This window comes from Sus scrofa, chromosome 5, assembly GCF_000003025.6.
Source record: "Sus scrofa isolate TJ Tabasco breed Duroc chromosome 5, Sscrofa11.1, whole genome shotgun sequence".
Lineage (NCBI taxonomy): Eukaryota > Metazoa > Chordata > Mammalia > Artiodactyla > Suidae > Sus > Sus scrofa.
Window position 1 is genome coordinate 104,338,518 of NC_010447.5, and position 27,441 is coordinate 104,365,958.

At 37.0% G+C, this 27,441-nt stretch overlaps 1 protein-coding gene across 2 annotated transcripts in view; it reads right to left on the reverse strand.

Annotated features, from left to right (window-relative positions):
• ZDHHC17 (zinc finger DHHC-type containing 17) overlaps positions 1 to 27,441 on the reverse strand; it is a 93,387-nt gene that overhangs the window by 37,649 nt on the left and 28,297 nt on the right. For both annotated transcript variants that reach the window (XM_021092815.1, XM_021092816.1), the window contains exons 3-8: positions 24,643 to 24,765; positions 16,289 to 16,366; positions 15,575 to 15,719; positions 11,382 to 11,446; positions 10,566 to 10,728; positions 3,341 to 3,466 (exon numbers count right to left, since the gene is read on the reverse strand). In XM_021092815.1, the coding sequence (XP_020948474.1) occupies positions 3,341 to 3,466; positions 10,566 to 10,728; positions 11,382 to 11,446; positions 15,575 to 15,719; positions 16,289 to 16,366; positions 24,643 to 24,765 (700 nt within the window). The remainder of the gene's footprint in view (positions 1 to 3,340; positions 3,467 to 10,565; positions 10,729 to 11,381; positions 11,447 to 15,574; positions 15,720 to 16,288; positions 16,367 to 24,642; positions 24,766 to 27,441) is intronic.

Genomic DNA, 27,441 nt, shown 5'->3' on the forward strand with positions numbered 1-27,441 from the left:
AGTCGCTGCAGTGACAAGGCTGGATCCTTAGCGTGCTGAGCCGCCAGGGAACTCCTAGTTCTTTTTCTTTGCTGATCCTCTATTTTTCACTTGTTTCAACTACGGTCATAAGTACTCACTGTAGACTTTTTAGGATGACTGTTTTAAAATCTTTTGTAAGATAATTCTAACATATCTGTCATCATGTTGGCATCTGAGTATCTTCTCATTCAGTCAGATCTTCTCAATCCTTGGTATGATGAGTGATTTTTGTTTGAATCATAGACATTCTGGATATTATGAGACACTGGATCTTATTTAAACCTTTTCTTTTAGTGGGTTCCTCTGATATAGTCAGGGGGAGAAAAGTGAGACACCTTCTCATCACTGCCAGGTGGGATGGAAGTCCAGGATCCCAAGGTGGCCTTCACTGACACCTGAGAAGGGGTTTCTTCACTCCTGGCCGGCAAAGGTGGGACTTGCAGCTCTCTACTATACCTCGACTAGTACCTCCCTGGACACCTCATTACTGTTTTCTATGTATTCTCCACGGACACAGCAGGACAGTGAGGACGAAAGTTCCAACGAACTCTCTACCCCACTGTCTCTGAGGCACAACATTACAGCCTGGTAAGGATAGAAGTCTGAGCCTTTGTGGGTACGAGTCAGGATGGAGCCACAGACTTTTCTGTTTATTTGGCTGTTACTAGAAAGTTACTTTCTAAAAGTTTCTATCTTGCTAAATAAGCTGCCTCTTTTGTGGTCCTTTGGCTAAAAAAAGGAGGCTTTGGGGTGTGTGTGGGGGGGCTTTTTTGTCTGTACCCATTCATGATTCTGGGTTGTTAGCTTTGTCAGCTCCTGTTCTGGGAAATGCGGGGCAAAAAAGAAAATACAGGGAATGCACCACCATCTCATTTCTGAGGTCCTGAGATCCCTACCTGCTCTGCCTTCTTCTCACCATCTTCAAAGTCTTCTTCTATTTGTTTTGTTAATGCCCAGATTTTTTTAGTTGTACTTAGCAGGAAGGAATAGGGAATATCTACTCCATCTTTCCAGATTATTTTCATATAATCAATAAACAACAATAAAGGATAATAAATGTGAGATTTTCACTGTTAACAAAAGGAACCATGGGTTTTTAAATGTTGAGAAATATCAATTTAGAGATTTCCTTCTAACTCATTAATAAGCAAGTAACACTTATTTAACTACAAATCTCTAAAATCTTCTAACCTTAAAAATCAGGGTTTTTTAAAATCAAGATTCACTTTGCAGCTGTCTACTAGCATTATCCAAAAATAACTTTTTCCTTTCGGTATGAGTTATTTTTAGTAAAATGCTATTGAGTCTTAGGCATCACTGTTATCTTGCTTAGTTTTAAATTCAGAACATACTTCATAGACTGGCAAATCAAGATCATAATTTAAATTTTCCTAATGTGAGATGGAAAGAAAACAGCCTACATAAATATAAATACTTAATTTCACAACGGCCCCAACCATCATATATTTTTCTCTAGTGACCTTTTAAAAATACATAGTATAGGAGTTCCTGTCGTGGCTCAGTGGTTAACGAATCTGACTAGGAACCATGAGGCTGTGTGTTTGATCACCAAGAAACCATATGCAAACACTTAAACCTAGTATATAGTTCATTACTGCAGTAATAAATAACTGTATATATTAATAAACATCCACAATATACAAAGTCCTTTTTCATCTGGTAACATATATAAAAAATATTCTTTAGCATATTTATACTAAGCAAAACAAAAGCATAAAGATTATGGGACCTGCCAGAGTAATACAAAATATTTTGATTAGTAGCCTAGTTACAAGACATTAGCCATTATTTATTTTTTGTTTTAATAAGGCCACACCTATGGCATATGGAGGTTCCCTGAGCTAGTGGTCAAAACAGAGCTGCAGCTGCTGGTCTACACCACAGCCACAGTCACAGCCACACTGGATCCGAGCCATATCTGCAACCTATGCTGAGGCTTGCAGCAATGCGGGTTCCTTAACCCACTGAACAAGGCCAGGGATTGAACCTGCATCCTCACGAACACTGTCAGTTTCTTAACCTGCTGAGCCACAACGAGAATTCCTAGCCACTTTTTACTCTGTTGAAGAAAACTTTTCTAAATTCTAGAGGCCAGAGCAATATCAAAGTAAACAAATAGTTAACTACTTTTAATATCACATCTAATAATAAAATGAGATGTTGATATGACATGCAAAAATTGCTCCTTACTCTCAAATAAGAAGCTTAAAATAGGCAAGTTAATAAACTATAAATCTATTTCTTCTCACAGCTAAGTAATGAACCAATGGACTTTTCAGCTCATTGAGGAAGTCTGAATTCCTACAAATAAATGAGGCATATTTTCAAGTCGACTTCCCTTTATCCAAAACTTCTTTTGTTCTGGTAACAGTTAACTTTATACAAACAGTATTACCACTAGAACAGCCCTGAGTAAGACAAATAAGATGCCCAAGGCTTAATGTAATTCAAATTGTGACTATTGACAAGTTAGCAAATATCTTGTTAATTATTTACATACACAAAAAACCTGTCAGCTAATTTTTTTTTTTTTTTTTAGGGAAATAAATTTTTAAGGATTACAGACCCCTCTTTTGGGAAAATGTTGTTAGTTCTGAAGTCATACAAGTAGGCAACTGAGCCAACAGTCATACAGTTTAACATTGAAGGTATTATGAAAGATCTAAAACGAGCTTCTATAGAGAAGTGATAATAATTTTCTCCCTAACAAATTACATGCTGCAAAAGAATGGAAAGCTTAAATTAATTACAGCTAGAGTTGTGAGGAGTTTAAAAAGATATATATCAGGACTGAGATGTTCACAATTTATTACTATACTAACAAATACACTTAAGTTGCAAAAACTTCTATTACCTCTCTATAACTTAACAAAGGCCAGATGAATCTATGAATTAAAGTTTGCTGGTAGCCTATGGAGATTTAAACAATTTCACATATAACCCTCTTTCTTAAAATTTGCCATCTATCTTCAATTTACCCTGAGTGAAATAATACTTTAAAAATTGCACTGGGGAGTTCCCATTGTGGCTCAGCAGGTTAAGGACCCAACATTGTCTTTACGACGATGTGGCTGTGGCACAGGCCCCAGCTGCAGCTCCGATTCAGCCTCTGGCTGAGAACTTCCATATGCCACAGGTGCGGCCCTAAAAAGGAAAAAAAAAAGAAACAAACAAACAAATAAAAAGTTATATTGGCCAATGCCAAGGTTAAAGGCTTTAAATACCCATGCTAAGAAAGCATGCCTCTGAATCTTACCTAATAACACTGTATACTGAAAATCTTTGGTCACGAATTTACCTTATCAGCTTTCAGCTTTCTAAGGAAAGATGGATTGTCGTATCCTTTTGCTTGCCTTGCCTCCTGCAAATGGTTGATCATCCACACATTTTTTCTCTGCTTTGCCAAATCAAGTGCTGATTCGCCCTAATAATATAAGCAGAAGAAATTCACATTAAAAACAGAAAAGAAAGAAAAGGTAGAACACATTTTAGTTACTAACTTCTAAAGCACTCCATAAAAATAAACTGACTAGAGGAGTTCCTGTTGTGGCGCAGCGGAAACGTGTCTGACTAGGAACCATGAGGTTGCAGGTTCAATCCCCGGCCTTGCTCAGTGGATTAAAGATCTGGCGCTACCATGAGCTGTGCTGTAGATCACAGACGTGGCTTGGATCTGCTGTTGCTGCAGCTGTGGAGCAGGCCAGCAGCTGGAGCTCCAATTATACCCCTCGCCTGGGAACCTCCATATACCATGGGAGCGGCCCTAAAAAGCTAAATAAATAATAAATAAACAAACTGACTTCAGTATTAGTTCGTTAACACTGTTTTAACACCTGGCAAAGGCAATTACTACAAGACTCTAAATCATGTCACTTATGTTCTCCCATTCAAGGTACAATAAGAAAATGTGTTTACTCATCTTATTTTATAGATTCTATTTTTGCTTGCATCTTAACTTATAATTAATAAATCAAAAAGTAGGCATTTTAGCACCTGCTGGATCAGAGGCTATCATTAAATTTATCAGTTTATTTCATTTCTTTTAAGGGTTTCCTTAGTAACAGGTATTACTACAAGCCATCTTGCTATAATACCAAACTGCCAGAAATCTCTCAGTTTAATTTCAGTGATGACGGAAGTCTGAAGAAGAGAACAGGAAAGAAGAAAAGTCAACTTCTTCTCAAAAAGAAAATGCACTTCTACCACTGTCATGCTGGTACTCTGGAACATGTTAAATTCACTCACCTAACCCGAAATTTCCAAAAGAACAAGAGCAGCAACAACAAATAGTTAAACTCATGTTATAAACTTGTAGCTCCCTTTAATCTCAAGAAAAAGAATGCAAGTATAAGCGAACAAACTAAAATGTTTTAAAGGAAGTAAGAAACGAGAAGTATCTCCAATTCTAGATCTATGCTTCTTTCTGCCTTTATAAATTTAAGACCTTATTTCCCCTTCTGCATGTTAGTCAGATATCTACATTTCTCTTCTATTTAATATTTTCCACTATTTATCTACTCCTTTAAATAGAAAAGCAAAATTAATAATTTTGTTCACCAAAATTTCAAGAAATATGAATATTCAAAATTACCTCAACAAAAGAAAAAAATACTGAATTTTATTTTAAAAAACTGAATGAAAATAAAGAAATGAGGAGCCTTGGTTGCCTTCCTTAGGAGAGATAATTGCTGATCAAGTACGGAGTACAGTTTATTTAATAAGAAAAAGAAACACATAAAAAATGAAAAGAACCAAACAACAAAATAAACACACCACTATCACCAAGAGCAACAACAACACAACAATAAAAACAAAAAGCCTAACCAATCCTTTAATAAAAAGATCAAGAGTACTTAAGAAGAAATGGGTTAATCTAGGTGAGTCTTCCACAAGTAGGGATATTTGGTTTAAAGTATCTCCTTACCTATTCCAAAATTCTATCACCTGGGTTGTCAGAACCAGCTGATTAATCCAAACTAAAAAGGTTACCTGAATAAAAGCAATCCCTTGGGTAACAACTCCCAGAGAATATCCTGCAGTTGCCTCGGTCCAGCTGAGCATCCCTTCCACTAGAGGGCCATGTGACACCTAAGGATTGCCTAGATAAAAAGATGGAGGGAGCTTTAAGAAATCTTTCAACTTCTCCTCTAGTCGTCTAACTACTTTTGTATAGTTCCTTTTATTCAGCTGGCAAAAGTAAACAAACAATTACTTTAAAGAATTATACTAAAACCAGGGTTCCAAGTTGAATCTATACGTAATCACTCCATGCATCAGCCAAAACAGTAAGTGGTAACATCAGCAAAACCAACAGGAATCATGGAGTATTTACAGACTAACTGGTGATAAAAGAAATTCCTCAGGGATTTTGGTGAGATAAATATCATGGAAGTTGGAAGACTGAAGATCACTTTTTGCCTAAAAGAGGATGAATCACATTACGTTGTTATAACTAAGGAAAATTCATCCTTGGAGACCATCTAGGTCAGGTACTTAAGAGGTAATGAAAACTATTTTCTGAAAAAAGTTTCTCTCTTCAAGAAACCAGGAAATAGTCTTTCAATATATTAATTAAAAAGTTCAGTAATTTTACATTTTTCACAAGCTAAAAATTATGTCCTTTGATAACTTTAGAAAGAAAAAATTATAAATGCTTAGGCAGCACTCAGATTAACTGCCCCCCCCACCCCACCCCAAACTCAATTCATCTAAATTTATCTATATTACTAAAAATGTGCATGTGCAAGAGGGTATCATTTTTTTAAATTCACAAATGAGATGCTACCATGAAAAGGGATTGCTGCATAGATCAATTTTCTTAAGTCTTAGTACCCAAATCACTTTCCCTCCCCTATTGTTATTACTTCAGAAGATTTGAATTTGTTCTATGTAACTATTACCTAGGGACATGGTTTTTAACATCTGATGAAAGCCACTGATTCTCTCCCCAGAAAAATACTGACACTTTATAACAATTTCAAGGGTCCAAGGACACACCCCCTAACCAAAATCCACTGATGGGGTCCAGATGAGGAACTTCGCTGAAGGGACACATGGCCATTTCTGATCCTTCGAAGGATCAAGGTGGTCCCTTGAAAGTTCCCTTTTGTTTAATATTAACTGTCTCCAAATGAATCCTGTCTTACTTTGACAAAAGAATCATTTGTTTATATATTAAAAGAATTGAATCCCTTACTCAATTAACTAATTTACAAGGATAAACATCTAGTTAATATAAAGACAGATTTCTAGGAAACTTAAGCTTAATTTTATTTAGAAAATAGCTATTTTAGAAGAAACAGGGTCAATTAATAGCTATATAACTACTACAATATAGAGTTTAATTTTTCATATTCTTTGACAAATGCAACTTTTACTAGCTATTTAAGTCATATCCAGATTTACAGGCCACATCTTTCTTGGTACAATTCATGATTATTATTAGTCAGACTTTCTTTCTTAAGATTTAAAATGAAAAATGGAAAAAACACAGCTATAAGTCAACTTTATCTGTCAAATTCCTAGACAAACAGTCTAGGAATTAATGAATTTTTTAATTAATGAATTTCTCACTTTCAAATTTGCACTTTAAGTTTACTTAATTAGCTTGACATTCCACATAGCTATAAGGCACTACCGCAAATGAAACATGACCAAAACAGAACCACTTCTGTTGCCTTCACTCTCCAAAAGTCTGCTTCCTCAGTCTTCACAACTTCGACATGTATCCCAGGACATTTAGTTATTCCAACCAAAACCTAAGTCATCCATGGTTTTTTTTCTTTCACTCTCACATCTAATCTACCTTTCCATTCCCGACTCCAAACCACCCATTTCCAAACCCACTCACGTCTCTCCATCACTGCTCCTACAATCACAAGTTAAACTAACACCACCACTTGCCTCACTTACCCAAAGAGCCTAACTGATCTCCACTCAGCCTTTGCATTTTCTTAATTCATCAAGACATTCTCCATATGCCAAAGTAATTTTTAAAAAAATATTTAAAACACAAAGATTATATGATCATTCTAACAAATCCTTCCAAACTGTTTCTCAAGACTGAGAATACAATTTAAGCTCCTCATCATGGCCCGTATGATCTAATACCTGTCTCTCTCCATGACCCACTTGGTCAAGGCTATCATTTCTGTATCTGATATGGCGAGCTTATTCCTGGTCGTGGGCCTTGCACTTATAGGTTCCTTTACATGTAAAGTTTCTTCCCCACGTATCTTTGCATAACTGATCTCTCATCAGACAAGTCTCAAAGCAAATGTCATCTCCTCAGAGGCATTCACAAATCACTCTTGCCTGATGTGGCCCCCTTAGCCCTCATCACTACCACATTTGCCTCTCTGCATGTGGTTTTTATGTTTTGGGTTTTTATTTTATTTTATTTTGGTCTTTTTAGGGCCAAACCCACAGCATATATAAGTTCCCAAGCTAGAGGTCAAAATAGAGCTGTAGCTGCCAGCCTAAGCCACAGCACAGCAACGCAGGATCCGAGCCAAGTCTGTGACCTACACCACAGCTCATGGCAACGCAGGATCCTTAACCCACTGAGTGAGGTAAGGGATTGAACCTGCATCATCCTCACATATACTAGCTGGGTTCATTACTGCTGAGCCACGAAGGGAACTCCTTTTTACTTTTGTGTGTGGTTTTTTGCCTTTTTTTAGGGCCGCACAGCATGGTAACTACAGTTAATAATACTGAACTGCATATTCAGAAGTTGCTAAATCTTGAGAGTTCACATCAAAAGAAAAAAAGAAAATTTTGTGACTATGTATGGTGACAGGTGTTGACTAGACTTGTGATGGTGGTCATTTTGCAATGTGTACAGGTATCGAATCACCATATTGTACACTTGAAACTCATATAATGCTATACACCAATTACACCTCAAAAAAAATTTTTTTTTAAATAATGTTACTCCAGGGAGTTCCCTGGTGGTCTATGGTTAGGATTCAGAGCTTTGCTGCTGCAGACCAGGTTCAATCCCTGATCTGGGAACTGAAGTCCACATCAAGCTGCTGTGGACAAAAGGGGGGAAGAAAAAGTTACTCCAGAGCTACCAAGGAATTACATTTAAAGTAACATTTTTGTCAATTACCAGCCTTGCTAATACATGTCAGATACAATTAAAACATTAATAAAGTGGCTAAAAAAAAGAGGTGAATTTAAATAAAAGCTCTATAGGTACAATAATTAGCTAAATTATTTGACACTATAAGGCTCTGGAAGTAAGACACATGCCAGTTTATTCATTTTGGTAGCAAATAATTCATGTGCTGAACCTAAAAATACAGGGTCAAACTATTTAAATCATTTCAGTGTCTCTATTCTTACCATTACCTTTCTGCTGAAATTCATTATAGATTATTTCTTTTACTAAGACTAGTCAAAAGTTTATACACTGGTTAACATGGAGTGTAAGTTGAAAAGACATTACATTTACAAACCACACCTCAAGTACTTAAAGGTCATGATTGAAGAGAAGTTACCTAAAATTTCATACAGATAGAAAAAATAAAGTGCTCTGAAAGTATACACTACTAGTTTCAAATTCCAGAACTATGTAATCATCTTGCCATAATTCTTTAGCACTCCTATAATTTCAATATACTTACATGACTCTCAGCAAAGTCTATGGAGACTCACCCATTTGCCATAGTGAAATTGGTTCTATTTTTTCAAAAACATAACTCTGATTACTGGAAATGTATTCCCAGAACATAATCACTTTAGGAAGAGTGACATAGTAGCTAAGAGAAGAAATATAACTCTCTAAAACAATTCAGGTAATAAAAAATAAGGTCATCTCATTAACTTTTTTTCTTGTGGGATACTGGTCAGGTTTAATCAAACTCCCTTCTTATCCTTTAGGCCTTAAGGTCATCCTAATTTATTAATCACGGTTTTATGAACTTTCAGAACTTCTTATCTTAAAATGTTTGGAAAGGCAAAATTTTCTCTTCATGATTTCAGAAGTGGCAGAGAGGTATGCTAGCATAGTCATGAAAACTAGCTTGGAGGGAGAACTCAAGACTGCACAAATCTTCATTTGGTCAACAAATATTCAGAGTGCGCATCACACATCAGGCACAACGATAAGCGACTTTCCTCTTTCCATACATTTACAGGCATCTAGTAGAGCATTCTCATCACTTCGAGGAGAGAAAAGACTTGAAATTTTAAAAATGAAAAAGAAAATATGTGGTTTTAGCGTCTTACAGCTTCCAATAAGATATTTGATATTTACTTTTTTAAAAAAAGTGTTCTTTTTTTATTTAATTTTTACTTTATATTGGCATATAGCTAATTTACAAGTTGTTTTAGTTTCAGCTAAACAGCAAAGTGATTCAGTTATACATACATCCTTTTTTTAACAGATTCTTTTCCAATATAGGTTATTAGAGAATACTGAGTAGAGCTCCTTGACATTTACTTTTAACTAAATATCTTTAATTATATTCATTTCTAAATATTGGTTATAATCATAAATAAATTAGGCTCCATATAACCCTAGTTTATTTTAGTAGTTTAACCCTCTCTTCTTAATCAAATAGTGAAAGAACTATTCATTGCAACATAAACAGATACCCTGATCCAGCAGGAGATAACCCACTTTTTGATTGAGATTTTAGATTATCATGTGGCTCGAACCCCTTTCATATTTAATTTAATGAGCACATATTCCTTAGAAATTTAAGAAGCATGACTCAGAAAAAATACGGTTTATAGTCTAAACTAAAGAATAGTTGCCAATGGGCACAAAGTTATTTATGAATGCACATTATTAACAGATGATTTTTAAAACTTTAAAGTCACTTCACAGAAAGAATCTGTTGCTAGAAGACATGGTGAATTCAGGTGCTTTAAAAATGAGGACGGTTAACCAAAATTTAACACTACCATTAGAACTTTCTTCCAGATCTTCATAAAATATGTCTACAAATTTCTAAATGCACAGAATGTAAAGATTAATTTGCTTTGCTCGTAGATAACTTTGTATACTTTTTTTTCTGCTATACTTTTCCTGGATTAGTCCAGCATTTGGGGGAGAAAGGTTCTCCTAAAAACATCGTAAAGGTGTTTATCAAATTTAAAGGTCTTGACCTTAAAAAAATAAAACAATAAATGACCAAGTCAAAAAATTACTAAAATTTACTATGCATACTGTGGTTTAACTATAAACTTGTGATTCTCTCTAATGATCTTAAAGAAAATAGAGAACTATTCTATTCAGCTATAAAAATAAAGACCATATAACTTAATTTCCAAAATTCAGTAAGAATTCACTAAAGAAAATGCCACCAAAAACTGAAAATTACTTAAATACTAAAATATGAAAGTAAGTCTTTCAAAACAAATTCTTGCATGGAAGCAAAGGATTGAGCTTAAAGATGAATTTTCTTCCATCTCTGACTCTGAGAGTTTGTTAAAAACCTGTTTTATTAAGGAATTCCCATCTTGGTAACTACATTTCATAAAGCATGATCAATATAGGCTATTTTTACCTTGATATTCTGGGCATCAACATTAGCTCCAGCTTCCAAAAGAAGACTAATGACTGTGGTATTCCCTGCTAGTACTGCCCAATGCAGAGCAGTGTTTTTGTGATACTTGTCACCAAGGTTAACTGAAACATTGAATGTTAAAAGCAATCTAGTTGGATCCACACTGAAAAGGAAAAAAAAAACACAACAACAACAACAACCCTAATTTCAATTATAGAAATCATCACAGATACTAAACTGATTGTGGCTGCATTCCATCTCGGAACACTCCTATTCTAACCTACTTTCAACAACTTTACAACGAGTAATGAGACAGCGTTTTAGCAGGCAGTACCAAGTATGTGCAACACCATATAAGGTAAGACGGCACCAAGAGAGTGGGCACACTTGGTCCTGATGTTTACTCTTTTCCATCTAGGAATTTATGTCATTCTTATCTATATAACTAAACAATTAAAACTTTAAATTTAAATCTGGATGGTTCCCCAAATGATTTAAGGCATCTTACTAATTAATGTGTTAAATTGCCAATATGCAAATCCCATAAATAACTGGCTTTTTTTAAAAAGAAGGCCACTTCTTCCATTCTTGGAAATTGTTAACAGAACAACAGATTAATGATACTGCAATTACCAAGGTCAAAGTAAACGCAGAGACTCAAACCATGCAAAAAGGTAATTTATGTTATGTCTACGTACTCATAGTAAGAATTGTACGTATTAGCAGGCATAACATTAACTGCTTTTTCTCACTGCTTATTTTACATTTTATTATGCTAGAAGTGATCTGAATAAATATTTCGTAATAGTTACATACCTGTGTGTTCTATAAGCTGCCCACATTAAAGGCGTCATCCCATTCTGATCCATCATATCTACATCCTAAAAGAGTAAAAATAAAAAGTCAACTTTACAACTTCTACTAAATTCCTACCAAATTTACTTAGAAAAATATAATTTACACATCACAATTGGCAAAATTACTTTAATTCTCTGAACTTCAGCTTTCCCACCTAAAAATGTGAATGCAAATAATGGTTCCATAAGGTACCTGTGATGATTAAATGGAATGATGTGTATAAGGTAACCTATTCCATAGCCTGAAATATAACAGACATTCAAGAAGTTTTATTTTTCTTTTTAGGGCCACACCTGCAGCACATGGAAGTTCCCAGGCTAGGGGTTGAATCAGAGTCACAGCTTCTGGTCTACGCCACAGCCACAGCCACGCCAGATCTGAGCCACATCTACAACCTATACCAACAGCTTGTGGTAACACCAGATCCTTAACCTACTGAGCGAGGCCAGGGATCGAACCTGTATCCTTGTGGATGCTAGTTGAATTCTTAACCTACTGAGCCATAACTGAAACTCCACATTCAATAAATATTAAGTTTCCTCTTCTTCCCTTTCTTATCTCCCATTCCTAGATTACATTAAACCAGCAGTTCTAATCCAAGTTGTTGGCTAACTTACCAGTTAGTGGAGACAGGACAGAGTTAGTGAGTACACTTTAAGACCCTTCATAACTCTATGTAGCCGTTCTCTGCAAAATTATGCCATATTTCTAGACTACTAAAAGAAAAAAATGAAATTCAACCTTTTCTCTCTTTGGGCTGGGATTTAAAACTTGGTACTTCTTTTCCAAGTTCAGTTTGGACATATGAGTACTCTCTGCTAGGAAGAATTAACAAGCCCAGATCAAAAGGTTATGGGAATTCCAAGACCCATGAAGCTCCATTACTTAGCATATTCCCTTTTTGCCCCGAAAATCATCCAAAAGAACTCGTAAGGAGCACTGAATAAATTTAACAAGATAACTAAAATGAAACAATTGAGACTAGAATGACAAACTGAATGGAAATGTTATATGCTCTAAGAATGTAAATTTGATAACACTTACTTAAAAATAGGGGGGTGAGTTCCCATCATGGCTCAGTGGTAATGAACCTGACTAGTATCCACAAGGACAAAGGCTTGATCCCTGGCCTCGCTCAGTAGGTTAAAAATCTGACATTGCCATGAGCTGTGGTGTAGGTTGCAGACGTGGCTCAGATCTGGCATGGCTGTGGCTGTGGCATATACCAGAGGCTACAGCTCTGATTTGACCCCAGCCTAGGAATTTCCATATGCTGTGCATGTGGCCCTAAAAAGAGAAAAAAAAAAAAAAATGGGGGGAATGGAAAAAAGCAGAAAAGAAAGCATAATGAATGCTTAATCTGTAACTGCTATGAGTCAAAGGATATTATTTAAAGCTAAAAATCAAGTAACAGAAATGTAGTTCTATTTATCATACTTAATGCTCATCTACTTAACAGCAGGAAAAACAATACTATTGACTATTGTCAGTGTAAGACCGGGAAGATAAAGAAGAAATTTCAAATATATTAATTAAGCAGAACTAATAAAAACTGAGCAAACATCTAATTAAACTGAAAGAGAAAAGGAGAAAGAACTATGTGACTGAGGAAAGGATTTACCAAGCAGAAGAAAAGGGCAAGCACAAAGGCCCTCAGACAAAGGCTTATCAGAGTTACACAACAAACAGCAAGACGATGGACATGATTCAAGCCCAGTAAGTGAAAAGAAGATGCCAGAAGAGACTGAGTGGTATCCAGGGCCAGACCACACGTGATTCTACAGGCCAAAGAAGGACTTTGGAACCTATTTAATGTATGATGTAAGGCACATTAGAGGGGTTTCCTTTTACAATATTTTAGCATATACACTGAAAAAATTCTGGGAAAGTATATCGAAACTGTTAAAGTGATCTCAGTGGAGGAAAGAGATAAGGGAAGAGATAGGATTTTATTCTAAGTCCTACTCTTCTATCACATTTGAATGTTTTACAGTAAGGATGCTACCTCTAAGCAGAAACAAAACTTACTCATCAGACATTTATCGACATCATTGTGCATGTATTATACAAAAGGTGCTGTGACAAAAATCTTTTATAGCCTACATGCTATGCCAGAGTTAAAACGATCACTGAAACGTCCAAACTCCAAAATCAATAAACTAACAAAAGGCTCAAAACTTTACATCATCTTTCTTACCCTGTTAAAAACTAGAGGGAAAAAAGTGAATGTGTATTATACACTCACTATAGCTGCCTTCTATAGAGGGCCGCTAACGATGCTGCATGTCATGCGCAACAGCGCCATCTGCTGCTTCGACCTCCAGTCTAGAAAGAAACGTGGGCGAACAGAGGATCCCCTATGGCCGTCGGTCTTCAGCCGCAGCCCCCAGGAAACCTCATCTCCCAGTGTTCACAACCCTGCGTTCCCACACTGAACATGGGCTGGGCTGTCTTAACGGACGGAATAGAGCAGTCATGTTGCTATGCCAGTCAAGACCTGAAAACAGCCAGACAGCTTCCGCTTTGGTTCTTTAGGGACAGTGTAAGAAGTCTGGCTTCCCTCAGAGAGACCAGATGAGGGGACTGTACAGAGTAAGTTCTGCGACTGCATGGAGGAAAAGAGAGAGGCTGCTCCAGCACCCAACTGAGTCCAACCTCTTAGCCATTCCTATCAAGTTCAAGGTATGCAAAGTGAGCCATCCTCCAGCCCAGTAAGCTCCCAGATGCTTGCTGCTCCCAGTCATGACCACGAGAACCTCCCAGCCCAGACCAGTCAACCCAGAGAACTGCGAAATATAATGGCTGAGGCTGTTCGAAAGCCATTAGATTTAGGGAGTAGTCTGTTAACCCCATAAGAGGTAATAAACCTCCCCTTCTAGTCTGTGCCTCTTTTCCTTAGTGATCGTGCAGAACACACAACTGTCACTGCCTGCCAGCGCCAACAACAAGTATCTTAAAGGATTCACAGAATAAATTTAATGGGATTATACCCATTCAAGAAAAATCAGGAAGAACCACCTAAATCATGACAATTTTTCTGACATGTTAGAAGCAGTATTTTATACAGCAGAAACTGAGTCCCCCTCAAGATGGACTTAATACAGAAAATAACTAGTAATATGTTCAAAAAAAGATGATATATTCAAAAGATGTAATGAAAGGGGGGAAAAAACGATACCTAAACTTTCTCCCTTACTTTTTTGGTCTTTTTGTCTTTTTACGGCCGCACCTGCGGAACATGTAGGTTCCCAGGCCAGGGGTCCAATTGGAGCTGTCGTTGCCGGCCACAGCCACAGCCACAGCGACTCAGGATCCGAACCGTGTCTGCGACCCATACCACAGCTCATGACAACGCCGGATCCTTAACCCAAAAGTGAGGCCAGGGATCAAACCCATATCCTCATGGATGCTAGTCGGGTTTGCTAACTGCTGAACCAGGATGGGAACTCCTCTCCCTTACTTTCTGCAATTCATCTCTCACTCCTGTAAATAAAAAACTCAACTTAATGCATCACTATCTCTGGACCATAAGTATTTTTTTGTATTTTTATGTTAACTACATTAAACAGCTCAATATGGAATTATTTGTTCTCTCCATCCATCAGAATGCACTATTTAAATATCATTAGATTGTTCTACTTCTTAACACCAATGATATTTTAAACCATGAAGTTCTCTTGTGGCACAAAGGGTTAAGGATCTAGTGTTGTCACTGGAGCAGCTCAAATTGCTGCTGTGGCTCGGATTCAATCCCTGGTCGGGGAACTTCCATGTGCTGCGGGCATGGCCAAAAATGAAACTTTAAAAAAAAATTAAAAATAGAAAAATAAACCATGAAGAACATCTCAGTAAAATCTACCCCATGGTGGAGTTCCCACTGTGGCTTGGTGGGTTAAGAACCTAACACAGTCTCCGTGCGCATGTGGGTTTGATCCCTGGCCTTGCTCAGTGGGTTAAGGATTTCTGAGTTGCTGCAAGCTGTGTCACAGGTCACAGATGCGTCTCAGACAGAGTGTTACCATGGCTGCGACTGAGGCCTGCAATTGCAGCTCCGATTCAACCCTTAGCTGGGGAACTTCCATGTGCCACAGGTATGGCTGTAAAAAGAAAAGAAAAGGAAAAAAAAAAACTACCCCACTGTCATTTTTTACCTGTCCTTTCGCTATCAGATAAGCAACAATTGAGGTATGTCCAAACTGAGCAGCCAGATGAATACAGCTACATCCTTCTCCATCAATTAATGAAGGATCTGCACCATATTTCATTAGTTGTACAACCATAGATAGGTGGCCTTGTCTAAAACATAAAAGAATAAACACTTATATACATAAAGTTATTTCAAACAGGAAACTCCGGAAAGATCTTTTTTTGAAATAGGTTAATGGTGGGAAATACTTTTTTTATGTTATTTTAAAATAGCTGTATGTCAAGACATCTAGCATTTTATGTTCTGAAATCTTAATTGGTGTAACAGTCTTTGAAATTTATAGATACTTATAATTTCTTTAAATATGTAATAGTTACTTTATTCTATTAATTTTATTCCAACATGATCTTAATTGTCCCATGAACTAGAAGCTTTTATTGTACATATACATAGGCCGCAAAAATATTCCAAAGTTTAACCCCATCTTAAAATTAACTGGATTAATATCAGCATGGCTAATTCCTTAAGGACACTTCAGACAATAAACTTTGCTCCCAATGCAGCTAACACTGGATAGCAATTCATCAGTACATTACTAGTATTACCTACGGACACAGCAAGTCCTCCCATTCATTTCAGTATATCATTTAGAAAAAATACTGCTTAGATACAGACTAGTAAAGGAACAAGAGGGGAAAATCCAGCAGCAAGTTTCAACCTTGTGGCCCAGTGCAATGGAGTTGAATTTAGGTCTCCTCCAAGTTGATCCACAATAGCACCTTTCGAAATATAGTATCTATAAGACAAAATTTGAAATCATTAAGACAACTTTCATTTCCAACTTTAAGAACTTACACGAAAAACAAAGAAATGCTTTTCATTTTAGATCTCATGCCAGTTTTATGCCTCTGACAATAAACAATCTTTTAGTTTTATAAATGTATTAGGAGAATTTTATAGTAACCATATCATTCTCTTTTGTTTCAGAAGTAAAACGAAAATATTTCTTTTAATTACAAACAAGAATAGCAAAGCCAAATAACCAGCATATAAAAAAGAAGGCAGCCAGAGAACCACAAAGATTTGGATTAGATAGCAGCAACAGATAGAATTTTGGAATTAGAACAACTGTACAGTGGGCCAGATACTTTATCTACCATGGGCAGAAACTCAGCTTTTTAAACTCACATTTGTTTTCCTCACAAGATGATTGCAGATTAAATCCAACTATGTATGTGAAACAATTTTATGAACTGTAACGTATAACATAAAGGTTCTTTACAGTGCCTTATTTGTTATGTTTTTGTTCTATTATAAAATATTTAAAAATTTTTGGCCATGCCCGCCACACGTGGGAGTTTCTGGGCCAGGGATCAAACTTGAGCCGCAGCAGCAAAAACGCCGAATCCTTAACTGCTAGGCCACCAGAGAACTCCTGTGATGCTTTTAAGAGTGTGTTGCTTTGAAAAGAAAGAGCAACTTCATTGATTACTGTATTAATGTCATAACATCTTGATATTCTCTGAAATGAATAGTACCTAGCTGCTTATATAACGCTTGCTTTGGGACTGATCAACGCAACGAATCTTGGATACAGATGATTTCAAGGCATCTGATGTCAAATGTCTGATGTATGTATCACTGAGACGCTTAAACTAAGTCATCACTGCTTAAGGTCACTCCTGCATTTACTCTTCATGCTCACAGCTCAAAAGAGTCAATACATTCATACTACGAGCTTGGTTCAGAAATTTTCTGCTTTATATATTTGTTAAATTGGCGATTTTAAAGCAATTATTCGATGAAGGGCCCAGTTCCACTCTATCGTAAAATAGTTTGAAGTAACTTGAAATATTTCCAGACAAAATATTTCCAGTCCAAAATATCAGACAGTAGTCTGAACACAAACATTCAAAACTCCTAAACTGTTTCTTAAGGTACTCAGGAGACATTATAAAATAGTTGAAAGTGGTTTTTTGAGTCCAAAGAGAAGGACAGCACAACCAAAGAACAGCTTTGACAGCAAATATTTTCTTAAAACTTCTAACAGTAAAGTTTTTAGGACAATTTTATCACCTTCTCTATTGTTAATACATCTGTTCAAATCTTTGCCAGGACTATCGCAATGAATGATTTCCAAACCAGTTCTCAGGTACAAATTTTTTTTTCACAAAGATAAATTTTTCTATATACTAAAGAAGAATAACTTCTATCGCCTTTTCATTGTAAACTTCTAGAAGAAAATTACTATATTTTTACAACATATCATTCTTTGTAGCTTTAAGACCCTAGTTCAAAACTACAAAATTGTGAAAAGATCACATAATTCTTACTTTTAAACTCAAGTCTCCTTATAATACTATAAGAAGGTTTTTATCAAGAAATGTTCCGGGAGTTCCTGTCATGGCTCAGTGGTTAACAACTCTGACTTGGAACCATGAGGTTGTGGGTTTGATCCCTGGCCTTGCTCAGTGGATTAAGGATCCAGCGTTGCTGTGAGCTGTGGTATAGGTCACAGACGTGGCTTGGGCCTGGCATTGCTGTGACTCTGGTGTAGGCTTGTGGCTACAGCTCCGATTAGAATCCTGGCCTGGGAACTCCCATATGCTGCAGCTGCAGCCCCTTTAAAAAGACAAAGAAAAAAGAAATGTTCCTTGGGAGTTCCCTCTGTGGCTCAGCAGTTAACCATCCCGACTAGGATCCATGAGGATATGGGTTTGATCCCTAGCCTCTCTCAGAGGGTTAAGGATCTGGCATTGTCATGAGCTGCCTGGTATATCAGAGATGAGGCTTGGATTCCGTGTTGCTGTGGCTGTGGCGCAGGCCAGCAGCTATGGCTCCGATTCAACCCCTAGCCTGGGAAACTTCCATATGCAGCGAGTGCAGCCCTAAAAAGCAAAAAAGAAAGAAAGAAAGAAAGAAATGTTCCTTACAGGTGCTAAGGATCCCCTAAGTTTTAAGAACAGATTATAAATGGATAAGAGACGGCAACAAATATTCAAAAGAGGAAGAGCAAAGAGCTAAATCACAATGTCTCCAGAGGGGGACACCAATGAGAAGCAAACCAGAATACGTTATAAAACCCTAGAAACGCTAAGGGATTAAAGGCAATAGCTACCTACAAAGAAAGTAGTAAGAAGCTAGACTGTAAAAAGAAACACTGGTTCAAAGTCAATATAAGTTGCTCAAAGACTGTTATAGTCTAATTTATATTCTCACTGAAAGTGAGTATTTATTTAGTATCCCAACAGAAATTTTAGTGACATGGAAGCAGTCAAGCAGTTGACAGGGCTAGACTAGCATTCTTCATGCACTGCAATCTTAAAATGTGATGACTCGAATTTTTAGTATTATTGTGGTAATAATTCAAACTTCTGTAGTGTCTCTAAACTTCTCATGCTCTTCTAGTTTTAGGTCAATCATTTAGCATTGCCAAAAGGTGTATTCTGTGCATCTTTACCACAGAGTTTTGAGACTCAAGGAGTTACAACGCAGAAACACATGGACAGGTACTGAAAATGTATTAATAAAAGCTGACATGCTAAACAGACATTTGGGAGGTTCCTGTTGCCAACTCTCTAAGTCCCACAACTTCCAATCAGCTTTGTTATGGCTCTCCTAAATATGATTGATCAAATACGACCAGATAATTGAGGAAAGTTCAAATATGGAAGGAGACTAAAAGAAATAGAGCCCCAAATAAATAGACATTACAAAGAGAAGCTTCAAAAACAAAAGTTATAATTAATATCCTCCAAAAAATAAGAGAAGATAATAACTCACAACATAAGAACAAAACATTTTTTTAGGGGCAGGGAGGTAGAAATCAAGAAAGAATGCTTCGGAGTTCCCGTCGTGGCGCAGTGGTTAACGAATCCGACTAGGAACCATGAGGTTGCGGGTTCCATCCCTGCCCTTGCTCAGTGGGTTAAGGACCCGGTGTTGCCGTGAGCTGTGGTGTAGGTCACAGACGTGGCTCGGATCCTGCGTTGCTGTGACTCTGGCATAGGCCGGCGGCTACAGCTCCGATTCGACCCCTAGCCTGGGAACTTCCATATGCCGCAGGTGCGGCCCTAGAAAAGACAAAAAGACAAAAAAAAAGAAAGAATGCCTCAAAATTGAAAATGCAATAGATAAAAATTAGAGAGTCAAAGGAAAGATTGAAGATAAATTAAGAAAATTTCCCCAAAGCACAGCAGCCATAAAAGTTAGTTGAAATAAAGATAAGAAAGAGAAAGTAAGAGCTCCTAAAAGAAAAAATAGAGAAAATAAAAGTGAGGCAATCTGGAGGACACAATACAAACACACTTCCCTAAACTAAAAAGGCAAGTTTTTAGGTTAAAAGTGGCTATTTAGTAGCCAAAAGCTAGATTTTAAATAAATAAGTAAAAGGACCATATCAATGCACAATAATGTAAACTTTCACAAAGTCAGAGATAAAGTAAAAAAACTTACATGTTGCCAGGGAAGAAGAATAAGCCATACATAGAGTGCTGCTCTCAGAAACCTGTAAGTTCCATACTTTTTTTTTTTTTTTTACAAAGCCCTGTAATCCTTAATAATACCTCAACTTGAAATCAAACTGAAGTCAGTGACTACAAGCATTATTAGCTGTTGTTAACAAGGACTTCTGAGATAAGAGGAAACTGCTGAAGACAAGAGCCTGAGCTAATCCTTTCTCTTTCATTATTTTTTAGGGTAAAATCTGAGAAATAGTTGCAAGACGTCCAAGTGGAAACACAAGGAATATAACAAATCCAGTCCGGGTGAAGGCCTCCTTCTTTCCAAGCTACCCTTCCTTTACATCTTATCCTCATGAAAGTGACCTAGTTACTTCGCTTGCAGTAAGTGCCTTTACTACATAACTGGGGGAACGTAACTATTAAGAGGACCTTCTCCGATGGTATGTGGTGCTCCTCGTATGTCTGGCTGAGTATATGAGAAGACCGCAAGGTCCTGACCACTATTCGGACAGGCCATTTCCCAGAGGCGTTTCTGCATCAAGCATCCTTGACAGATGAGGTCATGTCCTCCCTCTCTGGGACCAAGAGCAACCTTGCTTCTCACACACTGGGTATCAACTGGGTGTGCAGCACCCACCCGGACCATATCAGGCCACCCCCACAGGATGTAGGGAGCCAGAGGAACCTATGCAAACGTGCTATTCATGCTATTTATGCTATTTACTGTGCTGTGAATAAAAAAGACCTGAGTCTTATATCTTCTGCCAGCATCCATGCAATAGTAATATGCTATAGCTTTGAGGTAAAGTGTATACTTCTAGCCTCAAAGGTAAAAATTAATCTTCAGACTAGGAATGCAAGTTGCTACAGAAAACTATATTTACTCACCATTATGTTTGTTTTAGGAAAGTAACTTGCTAGACTATGGATTTTAAGAAATTAAGTCCACTCTCCTGAAGATATAATATACATAGACACTATAATTACTAACCCACTGCATAATAACTACCTTTATTCTGTAACGCCACTTGTCCATAAGTGGTGGAACAATCTGTAAGGCAAGCAACATCAAGACTTTCTGTATTTCTCATTTCAGATTTTCTTGTTTATTTTTAAACATAAGAAAAATGTGTATTTTTTATTAACAAAAAAATTAGATCAAATTATCTCAACTGTAACACCTGAAACAAAAAAAAATAATAAAGCAATGCTTTAAAATTCTGAGAAGACTAATTCTAATCTAGAAGTCTATGCTGATCCAAAAAACCAATAAGGCTGCGAGGGCAGAAGAGTAACTTCAAAACACTGACTTCCCAGGCACACTCTCTCTTTCTCCCTCCCTATTTCTCTCTCTCAGAGTTATCAAAAAATGTGCTCTATTACAACAAGAGAGTGAACCAACAGAGACAAAAACATGAAATCCAGGGAACTGAGACCAACACTGGAGCAAAGAGATTTCCCAGAATGACTGCAAAGGAAATTCTCCAAACAAGTTACGTGTAGCTCTAATGGGCAAACGGTCTGGGCTAGAACAGGAAGATGCAGAAATGCAGGAATGAGCTCACCCTCCTCCTCCACCACAAAAGGAACCAACAAATTACCTGCTCCTGTTTGCATACATAAATGGGTTTCATAGTTCCAAGAGTGTGGGAACAATTAGTTACAATGCACAGTTAAGCAAGTGAAAAAAAAAAAAAAATGAAGCAACTATTACTTCAAAATAAAAATTCTACAGGAAAAAAAAAAGATAATTATGGAACATTTCTGGGCTTATCACCAAGAATTTATTTACATATTCAACAATTTAAACTTTAAATAGTAATTTAACCAAAACTATAACAGGATGGAGGAAGAAGTATTAGTAAGGTGTTTTAGCTATCCCAGAATAGAAGGTCAAAACATAATAAGTGATAAATCAAGAAAGAGCACAAAAGTTGGCAATATTTATTAAAATGCAAAATTCATCCTTCCAACTTGCTTATTTCTAAGAGAGGTACAGATATACACGAACATAAGCAAAACGGTATGTGAACAAGATATTAATTCCAACACAGTGTGAAATATTAAAAGCAGTAGAATCAATTTAAATGTTCACCAATAGCTAAACCATTAAATAAAATTCATACAATGGAATATTACACAGCTTTTTAAAAAGAGTGAGGCAGCTCTAGTTGTACTGATATGAAAAATCTTAGATACATAAGTTAAATGAAAAAAGTAGAAAAGTATTTACTATCATTTGTATAAAGAAAATAACTTTCTACATAAAAATAACAATACTAAAATATAAAGAGTAAATACTGACAGAAACATATTGAAAACAGTTACTTCTAGGGTACAGAACCCAGGGGGTGGAGAGGAACTGCTCTTTCCCACTGTAAGCCTTTGCATACTATTTGATTTTTAAAACTGTTTATTTTAAAGCTATTTTGATTAAAATAACATTAATTTTTAAAAATGCAAAGGCTACATAGAAGGCTAGATAATTTGAACCAACCTCTGATTAAAGAAAACTTAAAAAAAAAAGTTCAGTGAAATAAAAGAAACATTTCCTAAAAAGCAAAGACTAAGAAAATAAAGAGCATTTACCTGGCTAAGATTCAGGAGAATGTTAAGACTGGGAAAAGTTGGAAAACACTTGAGCAGCATCTTTCCTAGAGACAATTTGCTGATGCAGAAGACTTGGCCAAGAGGTAAGCTTAAGCAAACAAAAGTAAAATAAGGATTGGGACCCCGAAAAGCTGCACTGTACGAATAATTAAGTACCAGAGGTAAGCTTGGCTCTAGCGTAGTCTTCAGCCACCTGAGTGATCCAGAAAATCTAAAGCCTTAAATTAAAGTTGGGCCCAGCAGAAACAAATGGGATCCTCTCATCTTAGGCCTCAAATTATTCAACAAATAGGTTTTCAAACACAATGTCTACTACTACACATTCAAAGATAATCAGGCACAAAAAGGAATAACATAACAGATACAGAACCACACAGGCTCTAAATGCTATCTTCTCAAACACAGATTATTCAATAACCATAGGTTCAAGTATATAAGATGGAAAATTTTAGCAACAAACGAATCAAATAATACAGGTTAAAAAAAGTTCAAATTCTAGAACTAAAAAATAAAATAAGGAACACAATAAATAGATTTACTAGCAAATTACACACAGAGAATAAATGAACTGGAAGATAAGGCAGAAGAAGTTTCCAGAATGAAGGAAAGAAAAAAGGATAGTATACAGAGAAGGATAAGAGACACAGCACACAGTGAAAAGGTCAAACATACGTTTAACTGGTGTTCCAGGAGGAGAGCAAAAAGAGAATGGGGCAGAAGTACTACTTGAAGAAATAATGGCTGAGATTTTCCAGAACTGATGAAAACATCAATCCACAGAATCAAGAATTTCTTGCACTCTCATTCAGGGTAAATAAAAAGAAATCCACACCTAGAAACATCATCATGAAACTGCAGAAAACCAGAAACAAAGAAAAGAAATCTTAAAAGCAGCCAGAAAGGAGAAAGAAAGAAAAAAAGCCTTTGAAAGTACAATACTTAGATGTACTTCTCAATACTAAAAGAAGTCAGAAAACAGTGGAATGGTATTGTCAATGGATATAAAACAACAATAAAACAAACAAAAACTGCCAACCTAGATTTCTATACCATGTGAAAATTTCCTTCACAAATGAAGACGGAATAAAAACATTTTCTGACAAACCAAAACAGAATTTAGGCATTAGGAGACCCATTCTAAAGGCAGAGGTACAAGAAAGGGAAAAAAGATCAAATAAAGTGGAAATACACACTCTCAAAGAAAGAGATTCATGGAGCTCAATACTTTAGCTATTAATTGCTTAATTATTTTTTTAGCATTTGCTACCTGATATTAACATCCTATTTGTCTCTAGATTCTGTATACTGTACTTCAATGCACACCTGCAAGCAGTTCATTTCAGATTCATGCCTCTATCTAAAGATCTTATGTCCAAATTGTCAGAGGCTACAAAGCCAGATTTACTGAGAAAGACTTCCTTATCATCCTGACTCCTGCTTACCTAACTATCTCTCTAATTACTAAACAAGCAAATGGCAGTAAGTAATACAAATAACTTACAGTGAGTATGGAAAGTATTCTCATTTATGCTGGTGTGAAGGTGGATTACTATTACCTATTATCTGTGTAACCCTCACTTTCCTCTCGTGGCTTTTGGCCAGAGAATTCACATATTTAGAATGCAAGCTGTAGCTTAGACTGCCTGAGTTAAAGTCCTGACTCCAACCTTTATCAGCTGGAATGTCATCGACAGGTAGCATATTTAACTTTTTTATGCTTCAGTTTCCACATCATTGGGACAGGAGTAAAAATTGTTATTTTTCACAGAGGTTATTCGAAGAATTAAGATTAAAGAAATATACACAGAAACGCACTCAGCCCTGTACCTGGCACCTAATAAGTGTTCTGCGTAGGTTAAAAACAATTTTTTTCCAGGAACAAAAAAGTACAAAGAATCTACATTTTAAAAGCTATGAGTTTTAGAAATTATATATTTTATAATTATTTCAAATAATTTTATAATAATGACTCATTCCTCTAAAACACAGGCATACTTACTTGACTAAATCTATCCTGTTATTGATGGCGGCCCAGTGGAGGAGCGTAACATTTTCTTTGTCTGGTTGCCGCACATCGTAACCTGCTTCCACCAACTCTCGACAGCGTTCATATATCCCGTATCTTGAGGAGAAAGAAAACATGAGGTTGTTACCGCTATTTGACAAGATATTTAAGGTTGAAAATCAATTTCCAATAGAAACTAATGTTCCAGTTTTATCCCTGGAAATTAAAATGGCTTTCTGAACATAAAATGTTATTTAGGGAGTTCCCAGCGTGGTGCAGTGGTTAACGAATCCGACTAGGAACCATGAGGTCGCGGGTTCGATCCCTGTCCTTGCTCAGTGAGTTAATGATCCAACGTTGCCGTGAGCTGTGGTGTAGGTTGCAGACGCGGCTCAGATACCGTGTTGCTGTGGCTCTGGCGTAGGCCTGGGAACCTCCATATGCCGCGGGAGCGGCCCAAAGCAAAAAAGACAAAAAAAAAAAAAAAATGTTATTTAGAAATAGGCGTATTCACAGGAGTTCACTGGTGGTCTAATGGGTAGGACTTGGCACTACCACTGCTGCAGCCTGGGGTTCAATTCCTTCTGGGAACTGAGACCCCACATCAAGCTGCTGCATAGCCAAAAAAATAAATTTAACTTGCTTTAAAAATATACATCTGGGAGTTCCCACCGTGGACCCGACTAGGATCCATGAGGATGTGGGTTTGATCCCTGGCCTTGTTCAGTGGGTTAAGGATCCGGCAATGCCAAGAGCTGTGGTGTAGGCCAGCAGCTGCAGCTGTCATTCGACCGCTAGCCTGGGAACTTCCATATGCTGCGGGTGCGGCCCTAAAAAGACAAAAAGACAAAAAAGAAAAGAAAAAGAACACAATGAACAAGCCAGAAATTCCACTTGAGTTGTCTACCCCGGAAGAACTCCTATTCGTGTGCACAGGGGAACAGGTAGATGGATATTCACTGATGCAGTGTTTGAAATAATGAAAAAGTAGAAACAATTTTACATATACTTCAGAAAGGAATGACAGAATACTACAAAGCAGTTAAACAGAATAAATTATATCCTTATTTATCAAAACTGCTAAATCACAAAAGCTATACAGTTTTTTCTTTTTGTTTTTAAAAAGCAAGCTGTGAAAGGACAGAGCAGAATACAACTTGTGTAGATTTTAAACATACATTAAAATAGCACACTTTGTTTATGGTTGTTTGTAAAAATGTACATGAGAATGATTCAGAGCAATTTCGAGAGAAGTTTCCTGGGGAAGTAAGGAAAAGGGCGCACTGAGGAACCTGCAGCAATTACAGCCAAATGTGAGCATGTGCTTAAGCTGACAGTTACATTCCTCTCTACACTTATCTGTAGCACAAATGTTTCAAAATTTAACATTTTAAAAGGCAGAAATTATAGACAGCAGACATAGATACTTTTTAAGAAATAGCATGGTTAGAAGAGCATCTGAGGAATAAAGAAAGGTGGCTGTTTTTTCTTAAAATGGACAACACTAGAGTGTATGTGTTGATGGAAATCATGCATAAAGCTTGGATGGATTAATGACAAAGGAAAGGAGACACCAAAAGGGATAAAGGCTCAAAAAGAAGAATGAAGAGCAGGACAACTCGTTTGCTAAATACAGCTGGCACAATGTGTTTTTTTGGGTTTTTTTGGTCTTTTTGCCATTTCTTGGGTCGCTCCTGCGGCATATGGAGGTTCCCAGGCTAGGGGTCTAATCAGAGTTGTAGCCACCAGCCTACGCCAGAGCCACAGCAACGCGGGATCCGAGCCGCATCTGCGACCTACACCATGGCTCATGGCAATGCCGGATCGTTAACCCACTGAGCAAGGGCAGGGATCGAACCTGCAACCTCATGGTTCCTAGTTGGATTCGTTAACCACTGCGCCACAACAGGAACTCTGGCACAATGTGTTTTGATTTCTGATTATATAAGACATTCAAGAAAGCAGGGTGACATCTGTGGACTAAGGACTTCCAAATGTTTGCCTCGCCACAAAAGAAATAAAAAAAACTGGCAGAATCAACTTTTTCAGACCTCTGAAAATTAACAAAAGTCTTTTAGCAATCCAAGGAATCTTTAGCGAAGAAAAATGGCTGAGTTTCAAAAAGAACAAAGGACTTTGTAGTGTTTTAAAATATCATAGTTCTGGAGTTCCCCTGCGGCACAGGAGATTAAGGATCCAGCATTGTCACTGCAGTGGCTTGGGTCACGGTTGTGGCGTAGGTTCAATCCCTGGCACGGAGATTTCCACATGCTGCAGGCACAGCCAACAAAATGAATAAATAAAATAAAATATCATAGTCCCATCCTCTGCTCCCCAGTAGCCTTGAAAAAGAAGTCTGTATCCCTGGTACTGACACCAGAATGAGCAAAATAGGAATGGAGTCCTTTCAAAGCCCATTCTCAAAGAGAAGTCATTATTTGGCCTCTACGGTGGTTCCCTGGAAGAGTCCACTTGAAAGGCTTATACTAGACCTTACCCAAACTCATCAAAGCTTCTCATTCAATGTTTGTTGAATGTTTTAACATCAATGTTGTCTGAGAATTTGAGTAACATTTGGGACAAACAAGACAAATCAAAAAAACTTAAGCAAAAGCTGAAGACCGAGATATCCACAGGAGCTTTTTGAAAAGCTCAGACATATTCTTGGGAAGCTAGAAGGCCATGTACACGATCAACTAAGACCTGAGAAGGCCCTAAGCTCTCACCTCTGACCGACCCTGAGTTCTCTGCAAGCAGAAAGTGACGGCTATGGTAGAGTTGTAAGCTGCCTAG